The 24,565-nt window shown below is 38.1% G+C and overlaps 2 protein-coding genes across 8 annotated transcripts; both read left to right on the plus strand.

Moving 5' to 3' along the window:
• The first annotated feature begins 863 nt into the window (after nucleotides 1-863).
• On the plus strand, nucleotides 864-14,713 carry LOC306988685 (uncharacterized protein). 7 transcript variants are annotated; one of them, XM_079593814.1, is made up of 9 exons: nucleotides 864-969; nucleotides 9,549-9,579; nucleotides 11,532-11,613; nucleotides 11,868-11,950; nucleotides 12,091-12,438; nucleotides 12,530-12,880; nucleotides 12,978-13,085; nucleotides 13,167-13,201; nucleotides 13,306-14,238. In XM_079593814.1, exons 4-9 carry the CDS (start codon nucleotides 11,911-11,913, stop codon nucleotides 13,426-13,428), a joined length of 1,005 nt encoding a protein of 334 aa, XP_079449940.1. In that variant the 5' UTR covers nucleotides 864-969; nucleotides 9,549-9,579; nucleotides 11,532-11,613; nucleotides 11,868-11,910; the 3' UTR covers nucleotides 13,429-14,238. The 7 variants fall into 7 exon arrangements, with proteins under 7 accessions (XP_079449940.1, XP_079449942.1, XP_079449943.1 ...); XM_079593816.1 differs by having other exon boundaries at nucleotides 11,874-11,950; XM_079593817.1 differs by lacking the exon at nucleotides 9,549-9,579 and having other exon boundaries at nucleotides 12,100-12,438; nucleotides 13,306-14,713.
• A 2,528-nt stretch (nucleotides 14,714-17,241) lies between these two features.
• On the plus strand, nucleotides 17,242-20,041 carry LOC306988725 (uncharacterized protein). Its single transcript, XM_079593861.1, has 7 exons — nucleotides 17,242-17,333; nucleotides 17,887-17,951; nucleotides 18,046-18,396; nucleotides 18,521-18,877; nucleotides 18,968-19,072; nucleotides 19,177-19,211; nucleotides 19,325-20,041. Exons 2-7 carry the CDS (start codon nucleotides 17,909-17,911, stop codon nucleotides 19,415-19,417), a joined length of 984 nt encoding a protein of 327 aa, XP_079449987.1. The 5' UTR covers nucleotides 17,242-17,333; nucleotides 17,887-17,908; the 3' UTR covers nucleotides 19,418-20,041.
• Nucleotides 20,042-24,565: the final 4,524 nt, after the last annotated feature.

Below are 24,565 nucleotides of genomic sequence, written 5' to 3' on the forward strand. Positions count from 1 at the left end.
ACTAACATTGACAATTTGTTTTGCAATTATTAATTTGATAAAGTTCATGAAAATTTAAAGGGATTACTTACAACCTTATAAGATGTTAATTTGATATTACAGTCTTCTAATAATGATTGAGGCTCAATGAAGTAAAATAGATCCACTATATTCAACTCAATTACATTGTGCAACAAAATTGAACCAAAGTATCCTGGTTATGTAGATGAAAGTGTAAATTTGGTAGTATGTCTCATTTCAGACTGCTTCCTCTTTTATGCACAGCTAGTGTTCAAAGATCAAAGACTGACACTTTGACTGGTTGTTTTAAAGAAAGGGGAAGAACCAAATTTCCTTTACAGATATGTCACATGCTTGCTTCCACAGACAAAAGATGACATCACATTTAATAACCACTAGCAACAATACAGATAAACACCAACACAAAACATTAACAGAAGACCGTGATCAGGCGATTACTGAGCTTTAAATACACCATGGCAATGGGAGACAGGTGAGACTAATCAATTAAACAATGAATAACTATGACAACCAAGTAAACAGGAACCAAACCACAGGAACTGAAAACAGGCAATACAAGACAAAATAATATAAAAATAAGAGTTCATGAACAAAGACACGGGGGAATTGTGACAATGTGGATAATCACAGTCAGAGTGTCACAGTGTCTGGTTTGTGTATTCCTGGTGTCCACTAAATGTCCTGTTCCTCACGGTGTCATCCATATTATACTACATTTCCCATAATCCTTTGTCTGTTACCCATCAATGTTCATTTCACACAGCTGTTCCCTGTCTTCATTGTTCCCAGCTGTTCCTTGTTAGTGTCTGTGTATAAGTACCCTGTCTGTCTCAGTTCATGTCACGGAGTCCTTGTTCTATGTCACCACACTTCGTCGTCTTGGATTTACCCTGTCGTTGTTTGTCTGTTGGATTGCTTTCTTGGATTTTGACCCTTGCCTGGACTGTTGTGAGTACGGACTTCCCCATTAAAATACTGCATTTGAATCGTACCTTTTCCCGTGTGTGTTTCGTGACACAGAGCTGGTGACTATAAACAATCTTTAAGTAACAACAAAAATAATTTCCATTACAATATAATGTTTCTGACACATATAAACATTGAATGAAATTGCATGAATATAGAATGAATGTATGTGTAGTAGTAGCCTATGGGATTATTTCCCTTTGCGTTGGTTACCCATATATGGGAATGTGTAGATGGCATAATTAGGGCCTGTGTAATTAAATGGGTAGACAGGAGGCACTAGAACTACTCGGTTACTAACGTAACCTCGGTTCCCTGAGAAGAACAGGTATTGCGTAAGTAGCTTATGGGAAAACTCCTTTTCTTGATAATATTTAAGCCAATTTCTTTTTAAACGCAGTGCAGCTGCACGGCAGACACATAGCTGAGCGTCTAGCGTGGTCATTGGCTGCGCTGCAGCAACTGCACAAACCTATGGTTAGGCGGCTCAGGCACGTGAACCAATCAGGCTGCTTTGCGCCCAGGCGCGTCAGAGCCTGCCAGAATGGGCGTGGCGGGTTACACAATTCTCGTTCCCTCTTCTCAGGGAACCAAGGTTATGTTAGTAACCGAGTAGTCCCTTTCGAGAGGTCTCTCGTATTACGTAAGTAGCTTACGCTATGGGAACCCTTTTCAAAAAGCTGTGCGTGCTTTATACTTCGCCCCATACTATAGCCTAGGGCAGAGCGCCCGAGGCCTATAGAAGAGTAAAGTTACTGTATGAATCATTATAGAGGCCAGGCCAGTGACGAGCCTCATTTAGGGAACCAAGGAATGGGCCTTAGAAAGAGCCAAGTCCCTTATTTATTATAAGAACCGTAGTTCGAGTTCAAACAGGACCAGATAAGCATCGGGCCTTATAGTTATGGTGAATTGTGCTTAACACTTCTTATATTGAAAGAACCTTCGCTTGCAAAGCAGGAAGTTCCAGGTTATAACACCTCATAAATGTGGACAGCGAGGCCCAGCCGGCCGCCGCACAGATATCCTCAATAGGTATTCCACTCGACCATGCCCATGAGGGGGGTCAAGGTGGGTTCAGCCTTCTGGCCCCTTTGAGGAAGTGCACGACCAGGTCGTTCCTTCCTAATGTTTGCCCAGGCCACATGAGCGTGAGATGCCGCTACGTACACTTTGAGCGTGGATGGGGAACGACCCGCGTCCAATAGCTCTTGTAAAAAGGAGAGCACATTTGGCACTGACCATTTTAGAGCGTAAAGGCGCCTGGTTGAAGGTGCTCTCGCTTCAGTGATGGTTTTCAGCACTCCTTCTGGGAGGTACCCGGATACCCGTTGAGGGGCCATATATGGAGTGCCCACAAATCGGGATAGGAGTGCAAGATCGTCCCATTTGCCTGCATGAGGAGGTCTCTCCTCAGTGGAATCGGCCATGGGGCTGTTTCCAGCAACTGAGTCAACTCGGAGAACCAAAGCTGGTTCTTCCAGAGAGGGGCTACCAAGAGCACTGCACACTTGCTCTCCCTGATCTGTTTGATGACCTGAGGTAGCACCGTGACTGGAGGGAATGCACATAGCGGGTGGCTTGGCCAATCGTGGGCTAGCGCGTCCTTGTGTTTGGAGGAAAATGATTGGCAACGAGCGTTATCTTCTGAGGCGAAGAGGCACCAAAGATGCTCCATTTGAGCTGAACCGTTCGTGGGTGAAGCGACCATTCCCCTGGGGGAATATTGTCTCTGGATAGCATATCCACACCCTGGTTCAGATCTGTTTGGTTGTCAGCATCCTGAACGGGCACGTCATAAGCGCTTTGTTGAGGTGTCTGAGATCTAGGATGGGTCTGAGACCGCCATCCTTCTTTGGAACGAGGAAGTAGCGACTGTAAAAGCCTGACTCGCTTTGTGATAAAGGGACTGGCTCTACAGCCCCTTTTGCTAACAGTTTCGACACTTCGGTGCGAAGGACGTGAGCCACGTCGCTTCTCACTATTGTCTCGACCACGGCTAGAAAGCACGGAGGTATGCAAGAAAACTATAGCGAGTAGCCTCGTTTTATTATGTTCAACACCCATTCTGATATCCCAGGGATGGCCTCACAGACCTTGGCCCATATAGCTAGAATTCTTAACACAACCTATATTCATTACACATCCAGTGCGAGCCGGACGGAAAACTGATACTGTGGGAAAAGTGGTTATGTGGAGGGGTGCATACTTCGTAGTGGGCACACAACCTACATTTAATACACCCCCAGCGCAAGCCAAAGGGAGAACAGACAGAAAAGTGCTCTTTTCGTGCTTTATTTGGGTCGCCGTAAAAACGGCAGGCACCTTTGTTTGCAGGTGTGCATGTTTCATAATAGACTCGTTTACTACAATATTGATATTTCCAGCCGCCTGAGCTAACAAGGCTTTTTGGAGATTGGTCCGGCCTCGGTGGGACTCAAACGCTCTCTTTTCCTTCCTTTCGCCGTGGCTAGGAAGGCTTTCAAGGCTCGGGGTCCAACACAATCTTGGGTCGGGCTCCCCGTCGCTCTGGGAACTGCTGTTGCTTCGTTGAGGGCGGGGATGGGAGACCGGCGGCGCTGACTGAGGAGGCAGCGCCCTCTTGTGGCGGCTCAAAGCAGAGCTGGAACGCTTAAGGAGGAAGTGATGCATAGCCTGCAACGCTTTCTGAGCCTCAGTGTAGCGTTCCGTGAAACCCTTGACTGCTGGGCCGAACAGACCAGTGGTTGAGATAGGGGAGTCCAGAAAAGCTGCCCTGTCTGCATCCTTCATCTCTGTCAAGTTCAACCAAGGATGACGTTCAAGCACCGTCAAGTTTGCCATGCTCCTTCCAATCACCTGGGCAGTTGATTTTGTGGCCAGCAGAGCCAGATCTGTGGCTCTGCGCAGGTCCCTGAAAGCTTTCGGTTCAGGTCCAGACTTGTCCATCGAGCGGAGAAGTTTGGCCTGAAAAACTTGGAGGACAGCCATGGTGTGAAGCGCCGAAGCAGCTTGACCAGCGAAGGTGTATGCTCGGCCAGCGAGAGCTGAAGTGGCGCAGCAAGGTTTAGACGGATGTGTCGCTTTGGCTTTCCATCCCATAGCGGTGGACGCTTCTTCGGGGGGAGCAATCGCATCATATCCTTTCTCCACAGAACCGTCTACAGTCGAGAGCGTTGAGGAGATGGAAGGCTTTAGGAGAGCTGAATGTGGCGCTTTCCACGACTTCGTTAGCTCGCTGTGCACTTCTGGAAAGAAGGGATGTGGATTTCTGTCTAGATATGTAATAACATTTAGCAAAAGAAAATGTTAATTATAGATAAAGTAAGACAGAAACACACCTGTTCACTGCTCATTTTCCCCAGCTGTAGGCAAAGGCAAGCACATGTTTCAAATCAGTGCTTCTGTGTCTCATAATCATAACAGACAGATATGCATTTGTATGCACAAGATTTGGTATTTGTTCAAAGGTTGCATGCAATTTGTAGGATGGTTTGTATTTATTTGTGAAATTATAGGCTCATTTATTTATATTTGTAAAACACATACATATTTGTTACTCCACTGCATTTTCACTCAAATTGACCTTTGTACTTGCACATTGCTTTCTGTTTGTTTGCGAGTCGAGTTTTCCTTTGCAAAGCAGATCGAGTTTGTTTGCAAAATGTTGGATTTGATTGTTTATTTATGGCACAATATTAACTCCATACTCCCTCTCCCTATTGTTTGCTGTGCACACATATGTGGTTGAGAGTAGTCAGTGTTAATTATAAATTAAAAATACCGCTCTGGTCACATATGAAAAAGTGTCCACTTAATGAATGCATATATTTAAGTTTATTAAAAGTGCACAATGTAACTTCTGGCCCTCTAGCGGTTAAATAACAAAACTGCACACATTTTGCAGAAGAACATTCTTTTGGTTGTGTTTTGGCTCTGCGTGACTATGCGGATGAATATGTTTATTCTACTGCTCATAAAATCTCAAGCTGTCTATCTGAAGACACCCATTAATAGACACGGTACTTTCTTGAAAATAAATTCCAGCACAGTGCCACAACAACCATAATGAAATGACCCTTCACGTTAGATAATGCTTTACAATAAACTCTGTTAGAGAGCTACATATGGCAATTTATCTGTTGATTTATCAATACAATACCTGACCTGATAAGTAATAAAAACACTATCTCTGCGTCGCTTTTACAGCATTTCAAATCCCACAGTTCTTGCCATCTCCGCAAAGCAAATGTTGATTCTTGTTTTATTACGAGCTCTGTCTCATTCTCTTTTTGCCAGCAGACTCTCCTCTGTTCAGGTTTTTTTTTTTTTAAGCAGATTTAGCATGCTCTGCTAGAGAGCTGCATGTTTCTGGATTAATTGAGAATCATTCTTTTTTTTGTTTCAAACTGATCACAATTCTGAACAGACAACTAAACAAAATGTGTAATTTACTACTAAATGTCTGTGGATGAACCCTTACTTATAGTGCACTTTGATCTTTGAATCTTTGCAGACCTTTTACATTCACACATAGCTATACACCACATTACATAACAGGTCATATCCAAAAAAGCATAAGGACACTTAAAATTAATTCATAAACAATCAGTACAAATGTCATCAAATTCTCAAAGAATCTAGAAGTGAAAGATGACCATAGAGAGACAGACAGCACTGTGTAAGTGTGGTGGATACAACTCTTTTCCAGTAAAATAATCCTAATGATTTTTATGTTTGCTTTAAATACTCAGACCAAAACAAAAATATCTTCAACTCCAGGAAATAAACCATCACATTTAACATAATTAATAATCCTATGACCCGAGGAGACGAGGACCACACCTTATTCACACACAAACAACTTAAGCAACAACAAAAAAACTGTTTTATTTTTTTAAAGTAATACATCCTAGCATAGTAATGTATGTAATGCATAGCAAAAATCAACATATTACAGAGCTTAACCAGTGACATAACATTCATATACAAATAAGCGAATTACAAACATTATAATCATTAGAAAAATCGGTATCACTTTAGATTACAGCCCGGAAAGTACTGCGTAAGTAAAATTAATTTACCTTTCGGTAATTATAGTGAACCTATAAAGTACGTACATGTATAAGGGAACAATATGGTGTGTGGTGGGTGTTCTGGCGCAATATGGCTGCCGTCGCATCATCCAGGTGGAATGCTGCACATTGGTGGTGGTTAAGGAGATTCCCCCTTCTATATAAAGCGCTTTGAGTGCCAAGAAAAGCGCTATATAAATGTAATGAATTATTATTAATATGTACAATTTGGGGTAAATATCAGAAAACATCCGATTGTATATAAATTTTTATTGTACTTACCCGTCTTGGAACAAGAGTATATTTCCCCAGTATTTATGCAAAATTTTGGCTTGAAACATAATTTCAGGAAGCCTAAACTTAATCAGTGCAAAAGCCTTTAAGTATTGGTACACTATTATAACAAAAAGCTACGCCGTGTTATAATAGTAGAATATATACCCCTTAGTTCTAAAAAACTTACATTATGAACAATATTGTTAATTTTCCTGGTTGTTACACCTTTATTCCCCAAACTTTACATATTGTTCCCTTACACTTACAAGTAAGTACTTTATACTTACTAAGTACAGTAATTAGTGAATATACTAATTACGGAAAGATATAGGCTGTAAATTCGTCTTACTTACGCAGTACTTTCCCGGCTGTAATCTAAATTACAAACATGATCATCAACATCCACAATATACATAGTAATGATTTCATCCATCCTTGTCAACTAGTGCATTATGAGTTGGGTGTAAACGACCCGTGTCTCCTCTTGGCTTAATCCATCAGTATCCACGAACTACAGAGGGAAAATGAAAATAAAACATTAAACATAAATTTGTTTTCTGCTACATAACTTTGTATAATCTACTACACATGTTTCTATTACACATTTTCTGTTAATTCAAAATATTAATTATGGAAAATTATTATACTATTGAACTTGATTTCTAAATGTAATCCCAAGCTTATTTGGGCGCTCTGTTTACCTTATTTACTACAGAGGCAGCTTTATTCGAATTGCATTTTAATAAAAAAAAATCTTAATTTTGTGGGGGGAAAGGGGAGGGGGGGGGCAATTACCTGCTTCCATTGATTCCTGGGGTGATTCATGGTTTCTTAGAAAGATATGAATCAAATAAAAATAAATTGAAAGCATTGAATGCTGAGGCTAAAGAGCTGGAATTGATATAGATAGAGGCACTCATACCTTTAATGCAGATCTTTTGAATCACTATAAGCAGAATTATAATCACAATCATGGCCATGATTGTCAGTGTTGCCAGGACTAAAGTAATTGGATTCCAGACCAACTGTAAATCTGAAATAAGTTACATATGTGAAATTACATATGCTACAAAAAACAACAACTATACAAATTCAATGTGATATGACCAAAGACATGCAGAGCGGTACTACATTTCAAGTCTATAGCAATTTGAATATTGCTGTACCTTCAATAGTCAACTCAGTTCCATTTCCCAAGTGTACTTTCCCACATGTGGCCACAGCACAGTAATAAATCCCAGCATCAGATGATCTGAGTTCAGTCTGAGGGAGACTGTAGACACAGCTCTGGGTAGAAGAGCCGTTCTCTGATCTCTTCATACACTGGCCACTTCTGTTATCATGGGTGTAAATGATTCCTGGTTGAGAATATCCTGATGAATGTCTGAACCAGTAGACGCTGTATTCTCCTGCACAGATCTCACTGATGACCGAACACTGCAGAGTCACTGAATCTCCTGGATGAAGTCTGTCAAACACAGGCTCCTGGAGAACAGTGGTGCTTCTTATTTTGTCCCTTTCTGAAAGAAATGCAACATTCTGTAAATACATTAAAACAATACTCATTTATGTGCAGTCAAATATTGTCATTGACTCACCTTTAGGTAGCAGAATCGTCCCTTCTACAAATGTAATAATGTTCAAGAAACTCACAGCACAATAGTAGTTTGCAAAATCATATTCCTCCACGTGAGCGATGCTCAAATTAAAAGAGCCACTTCCAATTTTGATAAAGTATCGATTTGTCTTGTCAAAGTCATTTTGATATGTTACGCTTCCTGAGTTATGTTCTGAATATGCCACAAGAAGTGGTTTCTTGCCAATAGAATGTTTATACCACGAAATAGAATTTATAAAGTCATCTGAGTGAGAGCAGGGTAAAATCACACTGCCTCCAAGTTCAGCAAATAGCAAAGGGGTTTGGTGAATTAAATCCTCTCTTTCACTTGTCCCATCTATAAAACAAACAAGCAACATGGTAACAAACAAAAATGTGAAACAAAATGCTCAATTAAAATACAATTTAAACATACGTGCAAATTTGAGGAGAAAGAGGGTAAGCAAAAGCCAGAACTTCATTTTTGTAGCGCCTGTACTTGTTCTAAAAGAGAAATAAACACGTCAACAGAAGTCTGGAACATGCAAATGTACAAATGTGTTTAAATATCATTTTAGATTACTAACAATTGAAACACTGACCAAAATCCGAATATTAGTACTTTAATAAGATAAAATAGCTCAGAAATATTGGTAATAAAAATACAATACAGTATTATGTCAAAAGAATAAATACATAATATGCAATTATTAACTTGATAAAGCGCTTGAAAGTTTAAAGGGTTTACTTACAACCTTAAAGGAAAGATGTCAGAATGAATATTATAATCCACTAACAGTGATTACAGTTAATAGAAAAAGTAGAGTCAGTAAATTCAGCTCAGATTATATCATATATAATTCAAATATTGTACTTAAGAGAACTGAAGGGTCCTGGTGGACATGTGTCCAGTTGATGGCAAGTCTTCAGACTGCTTCCTCTTTTATACTCAGCAGTTCAAAGAACAAAGACTCACACTCTGGTGTTTGTCAGGATGTTTTAAGAGACGGGGCAGAACCAATTTCCTTTAATAGAGTCTCTTTAAATACACTTGTACCTGTATGGCGATGAAATTGATAAATGACACAAGAAACACGATCCTAAATAATGTTAAGCTGCCAATTAAACACATTCAGTGTTTTACTATTTCTAAATGCCCAATAATCTAAAAATAGCAAGTATCAGGTAATTTTTTTTTTTTTTTTTTTTGCTGATCTGCATGTGCAAAGATACACTCAAACGCCTCTACTTCTATTATGTTGGTCCAGCATACCTCTAAAATGCTATGGGACTCTTTGCTCAAGGACACCCAGTTTTGCAGTTAGATATTGATCCCCAGCTCCCAGTACAGTAACTGCATCTGAATTCACATGCTTTCAGGTGTATGTAAATGAAGAACAAACTTCTCAATTATTGATGTAGTACGTTATTAAGCATATCTCTAAATTAAATTCCCTTTTGTCAGTCTATAACTTGGCCAGTTTCATTATGTTTATCTGAAGGCTGTTTCCGTGTAAGAGCACTACATGTTCACGAGGTGTAAAGTGAACATAAGGACTCTAGGCTGAACAGTTATGAGGAATGGTTGCCAGGGTGGGCATTTTTTTCTGAGAATGGTGTATGTGTGGTTTCAGAGAGAGGTGTGAAAGAAGACACACCAGTGGGGTAAGTCCTGCATTTGGAAAATGATCAAACTGTGATATGTGCAAATCATGCTTGCAAAAGTACGCACATGTGCAAACAGATGCACTTATGTGTATATAGCCTGTATATATTGCATGAAAGTGATTTCACCAAGTACAAGTTCCTGGATCAGCATCTTTATTGATCCTCGAACATTCCAATCAACCAATCAGATGTTGGGGACAGTTTAGGCTCACAACCAGGGTTAAGTTTTTCTACATCAGTGTTATTCACCTGTCATTTCCATATTATTTAGGACCAAATTTTCAGACAGGATCAACAAAATATGTTGAACCAGGAACATGTCTTACTTGGCAAAGTCACAGTGACCGTATATATATATATATATATATATTGTGTGTGTGTGTGTGTGTGTACTTACACTACCATAAGTTGATTGGGTAAACATGGCATAAAAATACATAATATATTTTGTACAGTACATGTTAAAATTTTTATAAAAATTGGGAATTTGGGATTTTATACAAGAAAAACAATCCAAACCCACATTTTTATACAAATCTTAACACAGTTTTATTATGTCAGTGCTAAAGTTAAATGTTATCCGCTGATGTTCACCTCATCGGCTCTGCATGTACTGAACAGCTTCTTCCTGTCAGTCACTCTACAGGAAATGATGTCGTACACTGTGGCCTCTTAGAGCTCTGTTTAAGATCACATCTTCTCCTTATATGGACACATTATGTGATTTGTGGTATACTTGCCTAAAGCCCGCAGTCTTTTATACCTTTACTATGCTTTTATCAATTTTGATGTCATGTCTGGGGTGCATGTGCTTGTAGATGTTAGTGGTAAACATGTGGCTGAAACAACCTCTTGATTTCAGATCAAAAGTTCAGTTAGTTAGCAAAGATCTCTGATGTGGTGCAATGGCTGTATCTTTAAACCCTTATGTATTGTATATTATTTCTGGGGTTCCAATGCTCTGTGTAAATCTAATTAAAGAATAGCAATTTTGAAATTGACCTTTATGGAATTGACTTAATCTGTCTGTTGTATCACAAAATAGACATGCATTTAAAAAAAATGTGACAATCAATTTTCTCTATAGTAATTTTCTCTTTGTTTAAATATGTCAACTTCCCTACTATTTTAAATAGTGTGCGAAAATCGAACTGAGCATGCTCAGCAACCGTCAGCGGTGGTGAACTTCAGAACAACATACATTGTGTGTGTTTAAAAACACTTTCCAACCACAGGACTGGCTCTCTGCTTTTGCTCCCCTCCCACACACTGACACTGCCCAAACATTACACCCAAGACCCATTTTCATTCAAGAGAGACCATATTCACTGCTCTTTCCATCACATAAGTGTCGTTCATTTTCTTTTCACTCTTCAAACAAGCGCTACACAGACAGTTGCTACTCAAAGGCTTAAAGTGACCTTTAGGTTCTATGACTAAGTTTATTCAGCATTACAGTAATTGCTTTTTTTAACTGATGATGAATGTAAAGTACTGTCAATCAATCGCATGTCAGTATTTACCACAGAAAGCGCCCAAATGAAGGTAATTCAAAAATATTAAATTAGTGTGGCAGACGATGAATTATTGAATAGACATTAGAAAAAATAGGCTTTAAAAATCTATCAATAGATGTTCAACTAGATGTTATGTTTACCATTTCAATATTTATTTAGCATTACAATAAGAGAAAACTGTTTGTATTTGGTTTGTGTTTTTTGTCTTCAGCGCACATTCTATGAAATATGGCCATCAACTTACTTATTTATATACGTGTGTGTGTGTGTGTGTGTGTGTGTGCATGTGTGTGTGTGCGCGCGCGTGTGTGTGTGTAGAATCATGTAAATATGCTAATGCTAATGCTTATGCTAATATGCTAATCCCTATGCTTTAGCATAGGGAAGTGTACAGTATATAAAGGCAAACCTCTCTGTTTCTCTTTCTTTCAGTCTCACTATCAACGAGGGACATAACACTTGTCTGATGGTTTACATGGCACAAACCTGCCATCATTAATGAAATCTGTATGATGTAAGTTTGTTTTGTTTGTTTATTTGATTGTTAATTTATTCATTTTTTATGTTCGCTTTTGTGAACCAGCTTTGTAGACTAACTTTTTTGCATGATTTTTTGTTCGTAGTAACACTAATGGAGCTGCTAAAATTGATGCGCTGAAGTTTAGTAACAATTCCCTGAAATGTATTGTTTTGGGTTTAATAGCATTTCTATTGTTATTATTATTATAAACATACATTTAAAAATGTTCTCTCTCTCTGTTTCTCAAGCTATAGATTTCCATTTCAACCCATCTGAAGACAATTCTTCAAAATGCTTCATTTTTTCATCATAATGCTTAATATTCCTCAGTGTAAGTAACTGTATTTTTGTTAAACTTAGATGAAATGCATAATTGTTTTTAATGTGCTTAATAAATATTCTAAGAAGAAAATCCACGGCAAACAAATACTAAATCTCTTTTCACGCTTTCCTTCTCATGCTGATAATCAGGCAGCTCAGATAACGCAGACGTCGTGGCTCAGAATCATCTGAAGATTGTTCAAGCTGGAGACAGTGTTAACTTCACCTGTATTATACCAAACAATTTAAGATCCAGCGTGGTTTGGGTCAGACAAAGAGTCGGAGAGAAACCCCTTCTGATCGCTTCATCATATCAAGCTTTACCTATCAAATTTGAAAATGAATTTGACAAACATAAACGCTTTTTTGTAGCAGATTACGAGAGCGGTTTTAATCTGAGCATCACAAATACAGAAGAATCAGACACTGGAACATACTATTGTGTTATATATGCATTTATGTTCATATTTGGGGAAGGAACGGATCTCATTGTTAAAGGTAAGATGAACAATCACAAACTGTTACATACTGTACATTGTGTTTAATTAAATAAGTACAACTGCACTTAATTTATTCATAAACTTTTCAGGTGGACAGCTGAGCATTGACTCAGAGCATCAGAGACCGGAGACAGATCCAGATCCTCCAGAAGAGTCTTCAGCGTCTCTGCAGTGTGCCGTCGTCACTCAGAGCTGCGCAGGACAACACAACGTCTACTGGTTCAGACATGAATCTGGAGAATCTCCTCCAGGAATCATTTACACTCAGGAGCGCAGGAACGCTCAGTGTGAGAGGACATCTGATGGGAACTCTACCACACACACATGTGTCTACAACCTGCCCAAGAACATCAGCCACTATGATGCTGGGATGTATTACTGCGCTGTGGCCACGTGTGGAGAGATACTGTTTGGAGAAGGAAGAAAAGTTGATTTGCCAGGTGCCCGTTTAGTTTTACAAAAAAATTACATCATGCGATGGCTTTGATATGTTTTAATTTAATGTTTAAATATTTATTATTATTATTATTTCTACAGACAAATGCTTTCAGACACATTGGACAACAGCTGCTTTGATTATAATAATTTTATCTGTGATCATAATTATTATTATGGCTGCGCGGTTGTACAAGCACCAGCAGAAAGGTATGCATTATTGTATGTTTTAATACAGGTTTAAATGTCAGTGCAGTTGTAATATGTACAATTTTTCATTGTTCCTTCAAGATAGGATGCACTACACTCAGCACCGTCAGTTGATGGTAAGCAATCGAAATGATTTTTATGGAATACAAATATTATCTAAACTGTATGTTTTTAGGCAATATATTTGACTGAATGATTCATACTTTATGTTCTATGCCAGGCTGACGACGCAGACACTTTGAATTATGCAGCTTTGAGCTTTCAACAAAATCCCTCCGCCTCTAGAAGACCCATGAGGGAAAGAAACTCACAAGATAATTCAATATATACACATGTAAGATAACAACGAGTGAGTTTTACTTACACAGTATTCAGAGGTTTCTAATTAGAAGCTAAAGTTGTCATTTTCCAATGTCAGATACCAAGACCAAAACCTAAAATGATGAGTGTTTAATTAAACAGAATCAGTTAACCGTAATCATTGTCCTGTACATTTATGAATTTATCATTTGAATGTGCATCAAATAATGTACTTGATAAATGACTAAAGAAATGAGTGAGACTGGTTGACTTTCTGTTGAATTATTTCAGTCACACTTTACATTAGGTGTCTTTACTGTGTACTAACATCAAGTAATCAGTACAATGCACTTATTGAATTCATATTGTATGGCAAAACACTTTTGCTGCTATAGAGGTGGACACGGCTAAGGTTAGGCACAGGTTTGGTGGTTTATGGGTAGGTTTAAGGGTGAGTTGAGGTGTAAGGGTCAAGAGTGTAATTATACATGTAATTACAGAAATTAGTTACAGCTGTAATTACATGCAGGTATATTATATAAATACAATGTAATAACATCTATGTACACAATAAGTGTATTGTATCAAATTATTAATTTTCATGTTAGTACATAGCACATCACTGCTACACAATGTGCTGAGATTGTGTTAAATCCCTGTCCGTGGTTCTGAAATAACACTATTGAGTCATATTGCTTTTGTAAAGAAGGTAGCATGATTTCATTAGATACTGAATCTATCCAGAAATTGATGACATGATTTTTTCACAAAGATATGACAAAGCCCATTAATAAACTTTTAATATATCTTCTAGAGCATGTACATTTTCCTTGTGCAATGTCATTTTTAATTCAGTAACAGATTGAACTGATAGTTCATCTTGACCTTTGACAGGTCCATGTTCATGAGTCAAAACAAGCTCTTTTTTATTTTACACACTGTCGATATCTGAAGTATATAGTAATTGTGTGTTTTATGTTAGTCTTTTACCATAAACAAGTATATACTATTATTACTATATATTGTAATAATAGTCTTTTTACCTGCAAACAAACAGCGATGAGGACAGAATATTTTCATGATTTGTTATCACAACTTTTTATCTTTTGTCAAATCAACTTCGATAACTAATGTGTGAAGATAACATACTATTTTAAATTTCTGTTTATTAAACCATTCTTCTTCATTGTATTAACTCAAAGTTTTAATTACAACGAACTCAAAATTTTAAGGCAACAATGTAACTTGCTTTTTTAAGTTAAACCAAAAAAATGTTTTACAGTGTAGGTAATGCTTAATATGCAGTTAACAGTAAATATTGTTAAGACAATTTATGTCATTGTTCTCATTGTTCTGAATTGGAATCTTTCATACTAGAACAATTCAAATTGTGATAATGTTGCTTTTAGTACTAGACTACAATATGTGTCCCATTTGCCTGAATTAATAATATGCCCTTTTATAAGTAGCAGCAAATCTCAGATGGTACACGATACTTGTTACAAGCATTCAAGCACTTAAGAGTCTTTGAAAGTAAAATATGTACATGCAATAATACAGGAAGACAGATATGGTATGATTGACAAGACGTGCACACGAGCTCCTTCTGGTGGAGAAATGTATTAAAAGCTACCCTGAAGACATTCAAACAGGCCGTAAGGCTTGCTGTGCTGTGCCGTGCAGGATGACCAGGCCGACGGACTCTAACCCTTAATTTTATTTGTCCCTTATATCCTAAAAGAAGAAATTCTCCCTTTCCCTTTCACATTGAGGGACCTCAGTATACACTTTAATGAAAGGATGAAACACACTTTTAGACTTTCTGAGGTAAACTTCATTAAAAATAACAACAAATACAATACTACAAGTGCTTCACTCAAACAAATCACTTTAAGATGATATAAAATGTCTGTTTGCGTTCACTAATGTCGGTTTGGATCACAGGAATAAATTATACTATTTCACAATACAAATAATTACAAATAATTGAACTGCTTACAGGCGGATGAATTACTGCACAACATGAGCATAGGTTTAAATAAATGAATGAATGAATATATTTATATGGTTTATTTATCAGGATGTTCATGTGACCTGTATATTTTTAGTACTTTTCCAACCGCAGGACCGGCGACCCTGATCTTACCTAACCGCCCACACTCCTTCACAGCCCACAAACACCTTTCTGAGCAGATCTTCTTTTTCCATTACATGCATTGTTTTTTTAGTTCTTAGTCTAATTATAGAGGAAGTTCAACAATTGCCAAAATGACATGTTTTTTTAATAGCGTTGACATTTTAATGTATTTATTTATTTTTATCTTGCTTCAGTACATATAGAAATGTGAGTGATAATTAATAATATTAACAATTAACTGAAAGGCAGACTATTAATGCCAAATAATGAATAATGTTGCATTTATTTTATCCAAATGTTCAATTTTAACTGATTATTTGCTTCCTATAAAATGTACACTATGTATATGTATCTAGCGGTTAAAAACAAAACTGCATGCGTTTTGCAGAAGAACATTGTTTGGTGGTGCTTCGGCTCTGAGTGACTGTGTGGATGAATATGTGTATCCACTGATCATAAAACATTCACTACTACACTTACACTTGTCAACACTTTAGATGGAAATTATCTCAAGCTCACTAGCTGAAGATGTGAGCTTTACACATTACAGTACAACAACCAAAATGAAATGACAATGAACAATGAACTCTGTTAGAAAGCGACATATGGCGATTAACCTGTTCGATAAAATACCTTACTCACCTGTTGAGTAATAAAAACACAATCTCTGCGTCGCTTTTACAACATTTCAAATTTCTCGGTTCTTACCATCTCCGAAAAGCCAAGCCAATGTTGATTCTTGTTTTATTACGGACTCTGTCGTTCTCTTTTTGCCAGCCGAATCTCCTGTGATCTGCGTGGTCTTTTCTAAACGGGTGATTCCCCGGAGGTTGGAGATTTAGCGGCTCCATGTCAAACTTTCTTGCTCGTTGTGACAACTAACCTCTCCCACTCCCGCACCAGACACGCGTCAAAGTAGCCGGAGCAACTTTTCTCTATTTACGGATATGAGACACACACAGGTGAGTGACGTATGTACTCAATTCCGCCCAGTCTAAAATATAAACACTTATAAAACACGTATTGGTGATGTATTGATTTATTATTTCAATTTTGTTAATTTTTAACAAAAAAAGTTACACGGTGGCCACATGGCCCAAATTCTTCTTTTAGTTTGATTAAATATAACTCTGAGCGTGATATTTTGCTGCTAAACATAAGTAGGCACACAGGGTTGAAAGGTCAAAGTATTGCACTGGTTCTTCATGAATTTCTGTTGTTGCACAATAGTGGTGCAGGATCCTTCAGCTGTGGTCAAAGTGTGAAAGCAGGAAGTAGAAAACGCAAACTTCAGATGTTCTCACTCTAACTGTTGAGAAAAAAAAAAAAAAAAACTTTCCACCATGAAACCTTGCAGAAATTCTGTATTTGTCAATGTTACAGATACAGCCTCTTCTGATGAAAAGCAACAAACAAACATATATTTCCAATATTATGGGGTGACAATGGATGCTATGCCTGACATTTAAATAAACATAGGCCCTACTGTAATGTCTTTGATGTGTTATGTTAATTTGTGTCAATAAACATTCATACCATTGGTTGATGTTGCGTTCATATTACATTTTAAATGTGTCAATTTGGAAAACTAGATGTGGTCACCATGAACACACCACCAACATTAAGGTGAATCAGCCAATAGAATCATGTACAGTCATGTACATATGTGTTTTTCTTTGGTACAGGGAGGTACAGTAGGCCTATATAAAGGTGAATCTCTCTCTGTCTTCTCTTTCGGACTGTGTTGAGGAGGAAGAGAAAACCTGTCATCGGCTCTACATAAAAACCAACACTGATCTTCAATGAAGTCTGTAAGTTAAGATAAAAAAAACTCTTTTATTTCATTCTTATTGTATGCAGTTGTTACATTTTTTCTAATAACTTCTTTCATTTGTTTACTGTTAATTGTTTGTTCCTGTCTGTCAAACACTTTGAACTGCGTTGATTTGTTTGGAAAAGCGCTATCTAAATCAAATTTGATTTACAGATTGATTTCTGAGTGATTACTTTTCTTTCTTTTTTTATCAGCTTTCCAAAACAAGATTTTACCACATAGGAATATCCATTAATACATATGCTTAAACAACATGTGGTCCTTCATTAAAATTTTTGTTTAAAACAATGTCTAATCCACACAATGTAAAACTGTCTTGTCAACCTAACAATATAATAACATCTAAATTAACTGGTTTTATTCGAGAAGAATTAAACACTACTGCTTTAATTAAAGCTAGTTTTAATGAACAATGAATAATGTGAAGTAAATGTTTTAGTTTCCCTCAGTTTATTCATTTGAGGTATAATTTTGCTGTTTGAAATGTACAACTCCACTGTTTTCTTTATTATTCTTTTTCTTTTTCTTAGAAGATTCACTGTAGATCTAAAAATGATTCATCATTTTTTCATCTTATTGCTTTGCCTTTCAAAATGTAAGTAATTATATATTTTTTGCTCTGCAAGCAATCAAGCACGCAATACTAACCATATTCTCACATGATATGACATTTCATATTGAATTTTTAGGCAGCTCAGATAACGCAGACGCTGTGGCTCAGAATCATCTGAAGATTGTTCAAGCTGGAGACAGTGTCATCTTCACCTGTACTTTCTCCGGAGAGTCAAGATCCAGTGTTGTTTGGGTCAGACAAAGAGTCGGAGAGAAACCCCTTCCGATCGCTTCATCATATCAAGCTTTACCTGCCGTCTTTGGAAATGGCTTTGACAAAAATAAACGCTTTTTTGTAGCATATGACAAGAGCAGTTTTAATCTGAGCATCACAAATACAGAAGAATCAGACACTGGAACATACTATTGTATTAAATATATATATAATAATTTTAATTTTGGTGACGGCACTGATCTCATTGTTAAAAGTAAGCAGAACTTACTTTTAATAAATTTGAATTTTGAAATTTGAAAAAATGGAATAAATTTGACTGGGATACATGCAGTACATTGTTCTAACAAGCATTATGTTGTTGTTTATTTTCTTTTCAGGTGGACAGCTGAGCATTGACTCAGAGCATCAGAGACCGGAGACAGATCCAGATCATCCAGAAGAGTCTTCAGCGTCTCTGCAGTGTGCCGTCGTCACTCAGAGCTGTGCAGGACAACACAACGTCTACTGGTTCAGACATGAATCTGGAGAATCTCCTCCAGGAATCATTTACACTCAGGAGCGCAGGAACGCTCAGTGTGAGAGGACATCTGATGGGAACTCTACCACACACACATGTGTCTACAACCTGCCCAAGAACATCCGCCACTATGATGCTGGGATTTATTACTGCGCTGTGGCCACGTGTGGAGAGATACTGTTTGGAGAAGGAAGAAAAGTTGATTTGCCAGGGCCAGGTACTGAATTAGCAACAGAAAATGTAAATCTCATGGTGTCGTTGCATCACTTAATATCTTTTAAAAAGAAGTTATTTTTCATATCTGCAGATACACCATGGAGGACAATTGCCCTAGTCCTAGCAGCTTCAAATAGTTTATCAGTGATTGGGATCATAATTCTGGGCTCACAGTTGTGCAAGCACAGACGAAAAGGTAGGAATTACTGCATAACACTTCTCTAATATGCAAGTCTGAAGTCAAATCAACATCCTTCAATGTCCATGCAGTAATTGTTACAATTCTTATTGTATTTAAAGATGGGACTCAGAACATTCAGAATAGTCACTTAATGGTAAGCAGTTTCATATTTCATGTGCTTTTATGCCATATGTCGCACATATAATTCAGTTTAAACGTCTTCACAAGCAATTTATTTGAATGAATGAATCAAAATTGCTGTTCTAGGATGAAGACAGAGATGCTTTGAATTATGCTGCGTTGAGCTTTCAACAGAAGCCCTCCACTTCAAGAAGACCCAGGGGAAAACACATCAGATAATTCAACATGTGCACATGCAAGGAATCAATACAATTTACAAAAAAATAAATTCTCTATTGTTAAAAAAAAAACTACTCTTAATGTGACTCTTGATGTGCTTTAATTTATTAAACCAATAGATATTTTAAGCTCTTAATTAGCCTACACTCAAGCTTTAAACATTATTCTATGCCTAAGTTTTATCTAAAATGATCTGTCAAATATAGGTGCTGGTCATATAATTAGAATATCATCAAAAGGTTTATTTATTTCAAGAATTCAACTTAACAGGTGAAACTAATATATTATATAGACTTATTACATGCAAAGTGAGATATTTCAAGCCTTTATTTGTTATAATTTTGATAATTATGGCTTACAGCTTATGAAACCCACAAAATCAAAATCCCAGAAAATGTAAATATTACATGAAATCACACAGTAATTACACAGTAATACCATGGTCATTGAATCAGGTTTTGGTTCTTTTGGCAGTGTGGGCAAGTGCAAATCCTGCTGGAAAATGAAGGAAGCATGAAGTGCTCTGAAAATGTCCTGGTAGACGGCTGCATAACTCTGGATTTAATAAAGCACAGTGGACCAAAGTCCTCTTTTCTGATGAGAGCAAATGTTGCATCTCATTTGGAAATCAAGAGAGGAGAGGCACAGAATCCACGTTGCTTGAAGTCCAGTGTGAAGTTTCCACAGTCAGTGATGGTTTGGGGTGCCATGTCATCTGCTGGTGTTGGTCCACTGTGTTTTCTGAGGTCCAAGGTCAACGCAGCCGTCTACCAGGAAGTTTTAGAGCACTTCATGCTTCCTGCTGCTGACCAACTTTATGGAGATGCAGATTTAATTTTCCAACAGGACTTGGCACCTGCACACAGTGCCAAAACTACCAATACCTGGTTTAAGGACCATGGTATCCCTGTTCTTAATTGGCCAGCAAACTCGCATGACCTTAACCCTATAGGAAATCGATGGGATATTGTGAAGAGGAAGATGTGATACGCCAGACTCAACAGTGCAGAAGAGCTGAAGGCCACTATCAGAGCAACCTGGGCTCTCATTACACCCGGGCAGTGCCACAGACTGACCGACTCCATCACGCTGCAGTAATTCAGGCAAAAGGCATTTCTAAAAATCCTTTTTTTGTATTGGTCTTAAGTAATATTCTAATTTTCTGAGATACTGAATTTGGGAATTTCATTAGTTGTCAGTTATAATCATCAAAATGAAAAGAAATAAACATTTGAAATATATCAGTCTGTGTGTAATGAATGAATATAATATACAAGTTTCACTTTTTGAATGGAATTACTGAATTAAATCAACTTTTTTCATGATATTCTAATTATATGACCAGCACCTGTAAATACTGTTTGACAATAATGTAATTTAAAGAAACCTTCATGGAAGCCTGATCTGTGGATGTCTGCATCAACATGTTTCACTAGATGTTTGACCAACACATGCTAACATACAGCATATTGATTGGTGGGGCATCAAATTTAGATTGACTGATGTTGAAAAAGTTGAGAAGCAGTAAAGAAGCAGAATCCCTGTCCATGGTACTTAAATTATATGTAACAATTGTGTCTATTTTACTCATGCTGACTCTCGCTTTAATAAATTAGTTAGACTACATTAAGTAAGTAGTAGGTCATTTGAAATGATAATCAATCATATTTGATAGCATATACCTGAAAAAATGTGACGCTGTCCAATATGTTTGATAAATGGCTCAAGATGTCCCTCTAGCGGACACATGTGGAAAAAACCTCCACCGTGAGACCAGGAAAATAAGCTGTGTGAGGCCTTCAGTGCATTAGACTGTAGATATTCAGAAATCACACGTTGCTTGATGTTCTGGGCGTACTATTCTAGGTTTGGGGATTGTTTCTGTCTCTTTCTGTGTCCTATTTGACCACAGCTAAAAACTTTTAAGTTTAATGAAACTACCATTAATCAATTATTTTATTCCTTTCATTTTCCTTATCATTTTTTTTTAAATATTTTAATAAGCTTAACTACATTCAGCTGCAGAAACAAACATAATTTCATGGAACTTAATTTTAATAGAATATACACATTTAAATTAATTGAATAGTATACAGTGTATATTGTATGTGTATATGTACTGTAATAGTGTTAATTGTTTATAGTGTCAAGATAATCTGTTGCTATTTATATATGTTTTTGTCACCCCGCAGTAAGCATCGATAGGTTTTGTTTTCACTACCAGTGTAAGGTGAAGTAAATAACCGCCTGTGAATGATGCGCGCGTGGTTTTGATTCAGATAAAGGCGTGAAAACACACTAGGTCAGTCCTGTGGTTGGAAAAATACTCAAACCACACTCTGCATAATCATGCAAAAGTTTGCATACCAAGGAGGTGCACAAAAATAACTGTGCACACAAACTAAACCTCTCTATTTATTACTAAGTTATTTAATACAGGAAACTCTTTGTAAGTAAATTAGCTGCAGTGTGCACTCTATATAAACATATTTGGAAAATGACTTTACAGAAGTTTTTGAACCTAAAACTATTGGGGGGAAAAAAGAAGAAGAAAAATATATATATATACGTGTGTGTGTGTGTGTGTGTGTGTACTGTATATATATATATATACAGTACATATATATAATGTATTTATTCAATGTTCACAGTTATGTCTAAAATGTTAATGTTTCTCCGCTGATGTTCACCATTGCAGTTCTCTATCTGTACTGAGCAGCTTCTTCCTGTCAGTCACTCTACAGGAAATGATGTACTTCTGACTGGAGCATTGATTCGAGTCACATGTTCTCACATGGACAAATGCTGACTTTGAAGAGGGGTCTGTGCTTTGTGATATTAATTCGCTAAAGCCCAAAAAAGTATTGTATCAGAGCATTTCAGGGGCATAACTTTGTACGAGCTCCAGTGCAATAAAAACGCACCAACATCGTTTTTTAACATTGTAATTTTGTGCCGTCTCGACCAAGTTGATGCTCTTAAAGCATGTCTTATGATCTTTTATCAACTATGACAATTTTATATATTGTTTGAAATTAGATATTTTTATATTTATTACGGCTTTCACATGTCAAAAATATTGAAAAACACACCATTAAAATAGTCCATACATTTTAGAATTGCCGCGGGTGATTGAGGAACTCAGGGTTTGACTATGAGGAAACTCTACTGGAGCAATATAAGCGCATGTATTGGCGCAACAAGCCGACACTAAGCCGGGGCCTCTCTGTGTTTTTTGGGCAAGTACGGGTTGCCCGGGTTCTTCTCGGTGAGAAGAACACCACTCGACAAACAAGTTCCCCTTCAAGGCGTAAGCGTGTCTCGTAGACGGTGCTCGCGCTGAAGGGATGGTGTTCACACCTCCTGAATTTAGTCACCTAGAACCTCCGCGTCCCGTCCAGAGACCAGACATGGAGATTGCCGATGCAGGTGCCATAAGGTGCCCCGTCTCTGAGAAAGCAGGTCCTTCCTCAGAGGAATGAGCCAGGGATGGGCTGACCCGAGGAGTACTAGTTCTGGGAACCAGGTCCGGTTGGGCCAATAAGGAGCAATTAACAAGACATGCTCCTCGTCCTCCCTGACTTTGCACACTGTCTGTGTGAGAAGTCTCAATGGGGGAAATGCATACTTGCGTAGGCCCCGGGTCCAGTTCTGAGCCAGCGCATCCGAGTGTCCCCTCGGTCAGGGAGAAAAACAAATGGCAATGAGACGTTTCCGAAGCGTATCCAGATGCATTCTGCATTCTCCCAGAAGCACAGGTTGTCGTGAGAGCTCGTCGGTTACACGATTGAGCACGCCTGGGATGTGAATGGCATGAAGCGACCTCAGATATTTCTGACTCCAAAGGAGGAGATGGCGGGTGAGTTGTGACATGCGACGGGAACGTAGACCACCTTGTCGATTGATGTACACAACAGCGGCAGTGCTGTCCATATGGACCAATACGTGTTTTCCCTGCAGCAGCCCTTTTAGGCGGCCCAGTGCAAGATGTACTGCCAGCACCTCGAGGCAGTTCATGTGCCAATGCGTGGCTCCCCAGCCGGTGGTAGAGGCATCCGTGGAGACAATATCATGCCTGGTCACTTGTTCTAGGGGCACTTGCCTATCTCGGGACTTGGCCATGAAGCTAGTGCTGAAACGGCCTCATATGAAGCAAGCCGAGCGGCATCACTGCATTTGCGGCTGCCATATGCCCCGGCCAGGAGCCTCTGAAATAACTTCAGTGGGGCCGCTGTCCTGCTTTTGAACGAATTCAAGCAGCTCAACACTGACCGAACACCTCACCTTAGCGTGGTTTAAGCTCAGGCACTTGAGACAACGATCGAGACCATCAGCCAGTGCCAGGTAACGACTGCATCCATAAACACACGCAGGATTGACATCTTTAAAAAGACTATGTCACACCTGACCCGTGCAAGCTGTTTTAGGAAAATGATCTCTCTCTGGTGCTGCAACGCACAGGGGAAATAGCTGCTGCACGACAAGCATGAATTTAGTGCAGCCCGTTGTGTGCACTCACACACTCTTTGAAGGCACGGCAACACAAGTAGAGACAGTACAACATGCTGTGTGCACTCACTCTTTAAAGAGCTGTAAAAAAAACTGTTGTTTTTTTAAATCTCTTTTTGAGACCACGACCACCGCTGAAGCGTCGCCACACCAACACCAACTGCAGAGGCTTCTTTCCAAAAAGGCTTGAGGAACACTCTCTCAATGTAGATTGCAGAGTAGAAACAGCTCCGAAGTGAAAAGCTGATATGCGATGCACCTGCAGCACATTTATATCCACTTGTTTTGATTGTTTATAATACCAGAGTATGTCCAAATACACTACTACAATACAGTACAAAATAGAATGCAAATGAAAATGCCTGTTCGAAGGTTTGTTTTAAGCATTTAAGATCTTTATTAAATTCCATAACGTGTGTTCACACATGTGGCAACAGGGGAATGTAATGTCTATTAGGAGTGTTGATATTCATTATATCTTACACAATGGTGACACTCAATAAAACAACCACATAGTGACTGTTGCTATTGAGAAGGACTGCAGGACATTAGAGTTTACTGCAAAATGTGTGTGTGCTTTAGATGAAAGTCCTGCTAGTTTGTTACATGTGGTGTTTTTTTCTTTCTTTCTGTTTTTCA

Source organism: Phoxinus phoxinus (assembly GCF_949152265.1).
Source record: "Phoxinus phoxinus genome assembly, chromosome: 2".
NCBI lineage: Eukaryota > Metazoa > Chordata > Actinopteri > Cypriniformes > Leuciscidae > Phoxinus > Phoxinus phoxinus.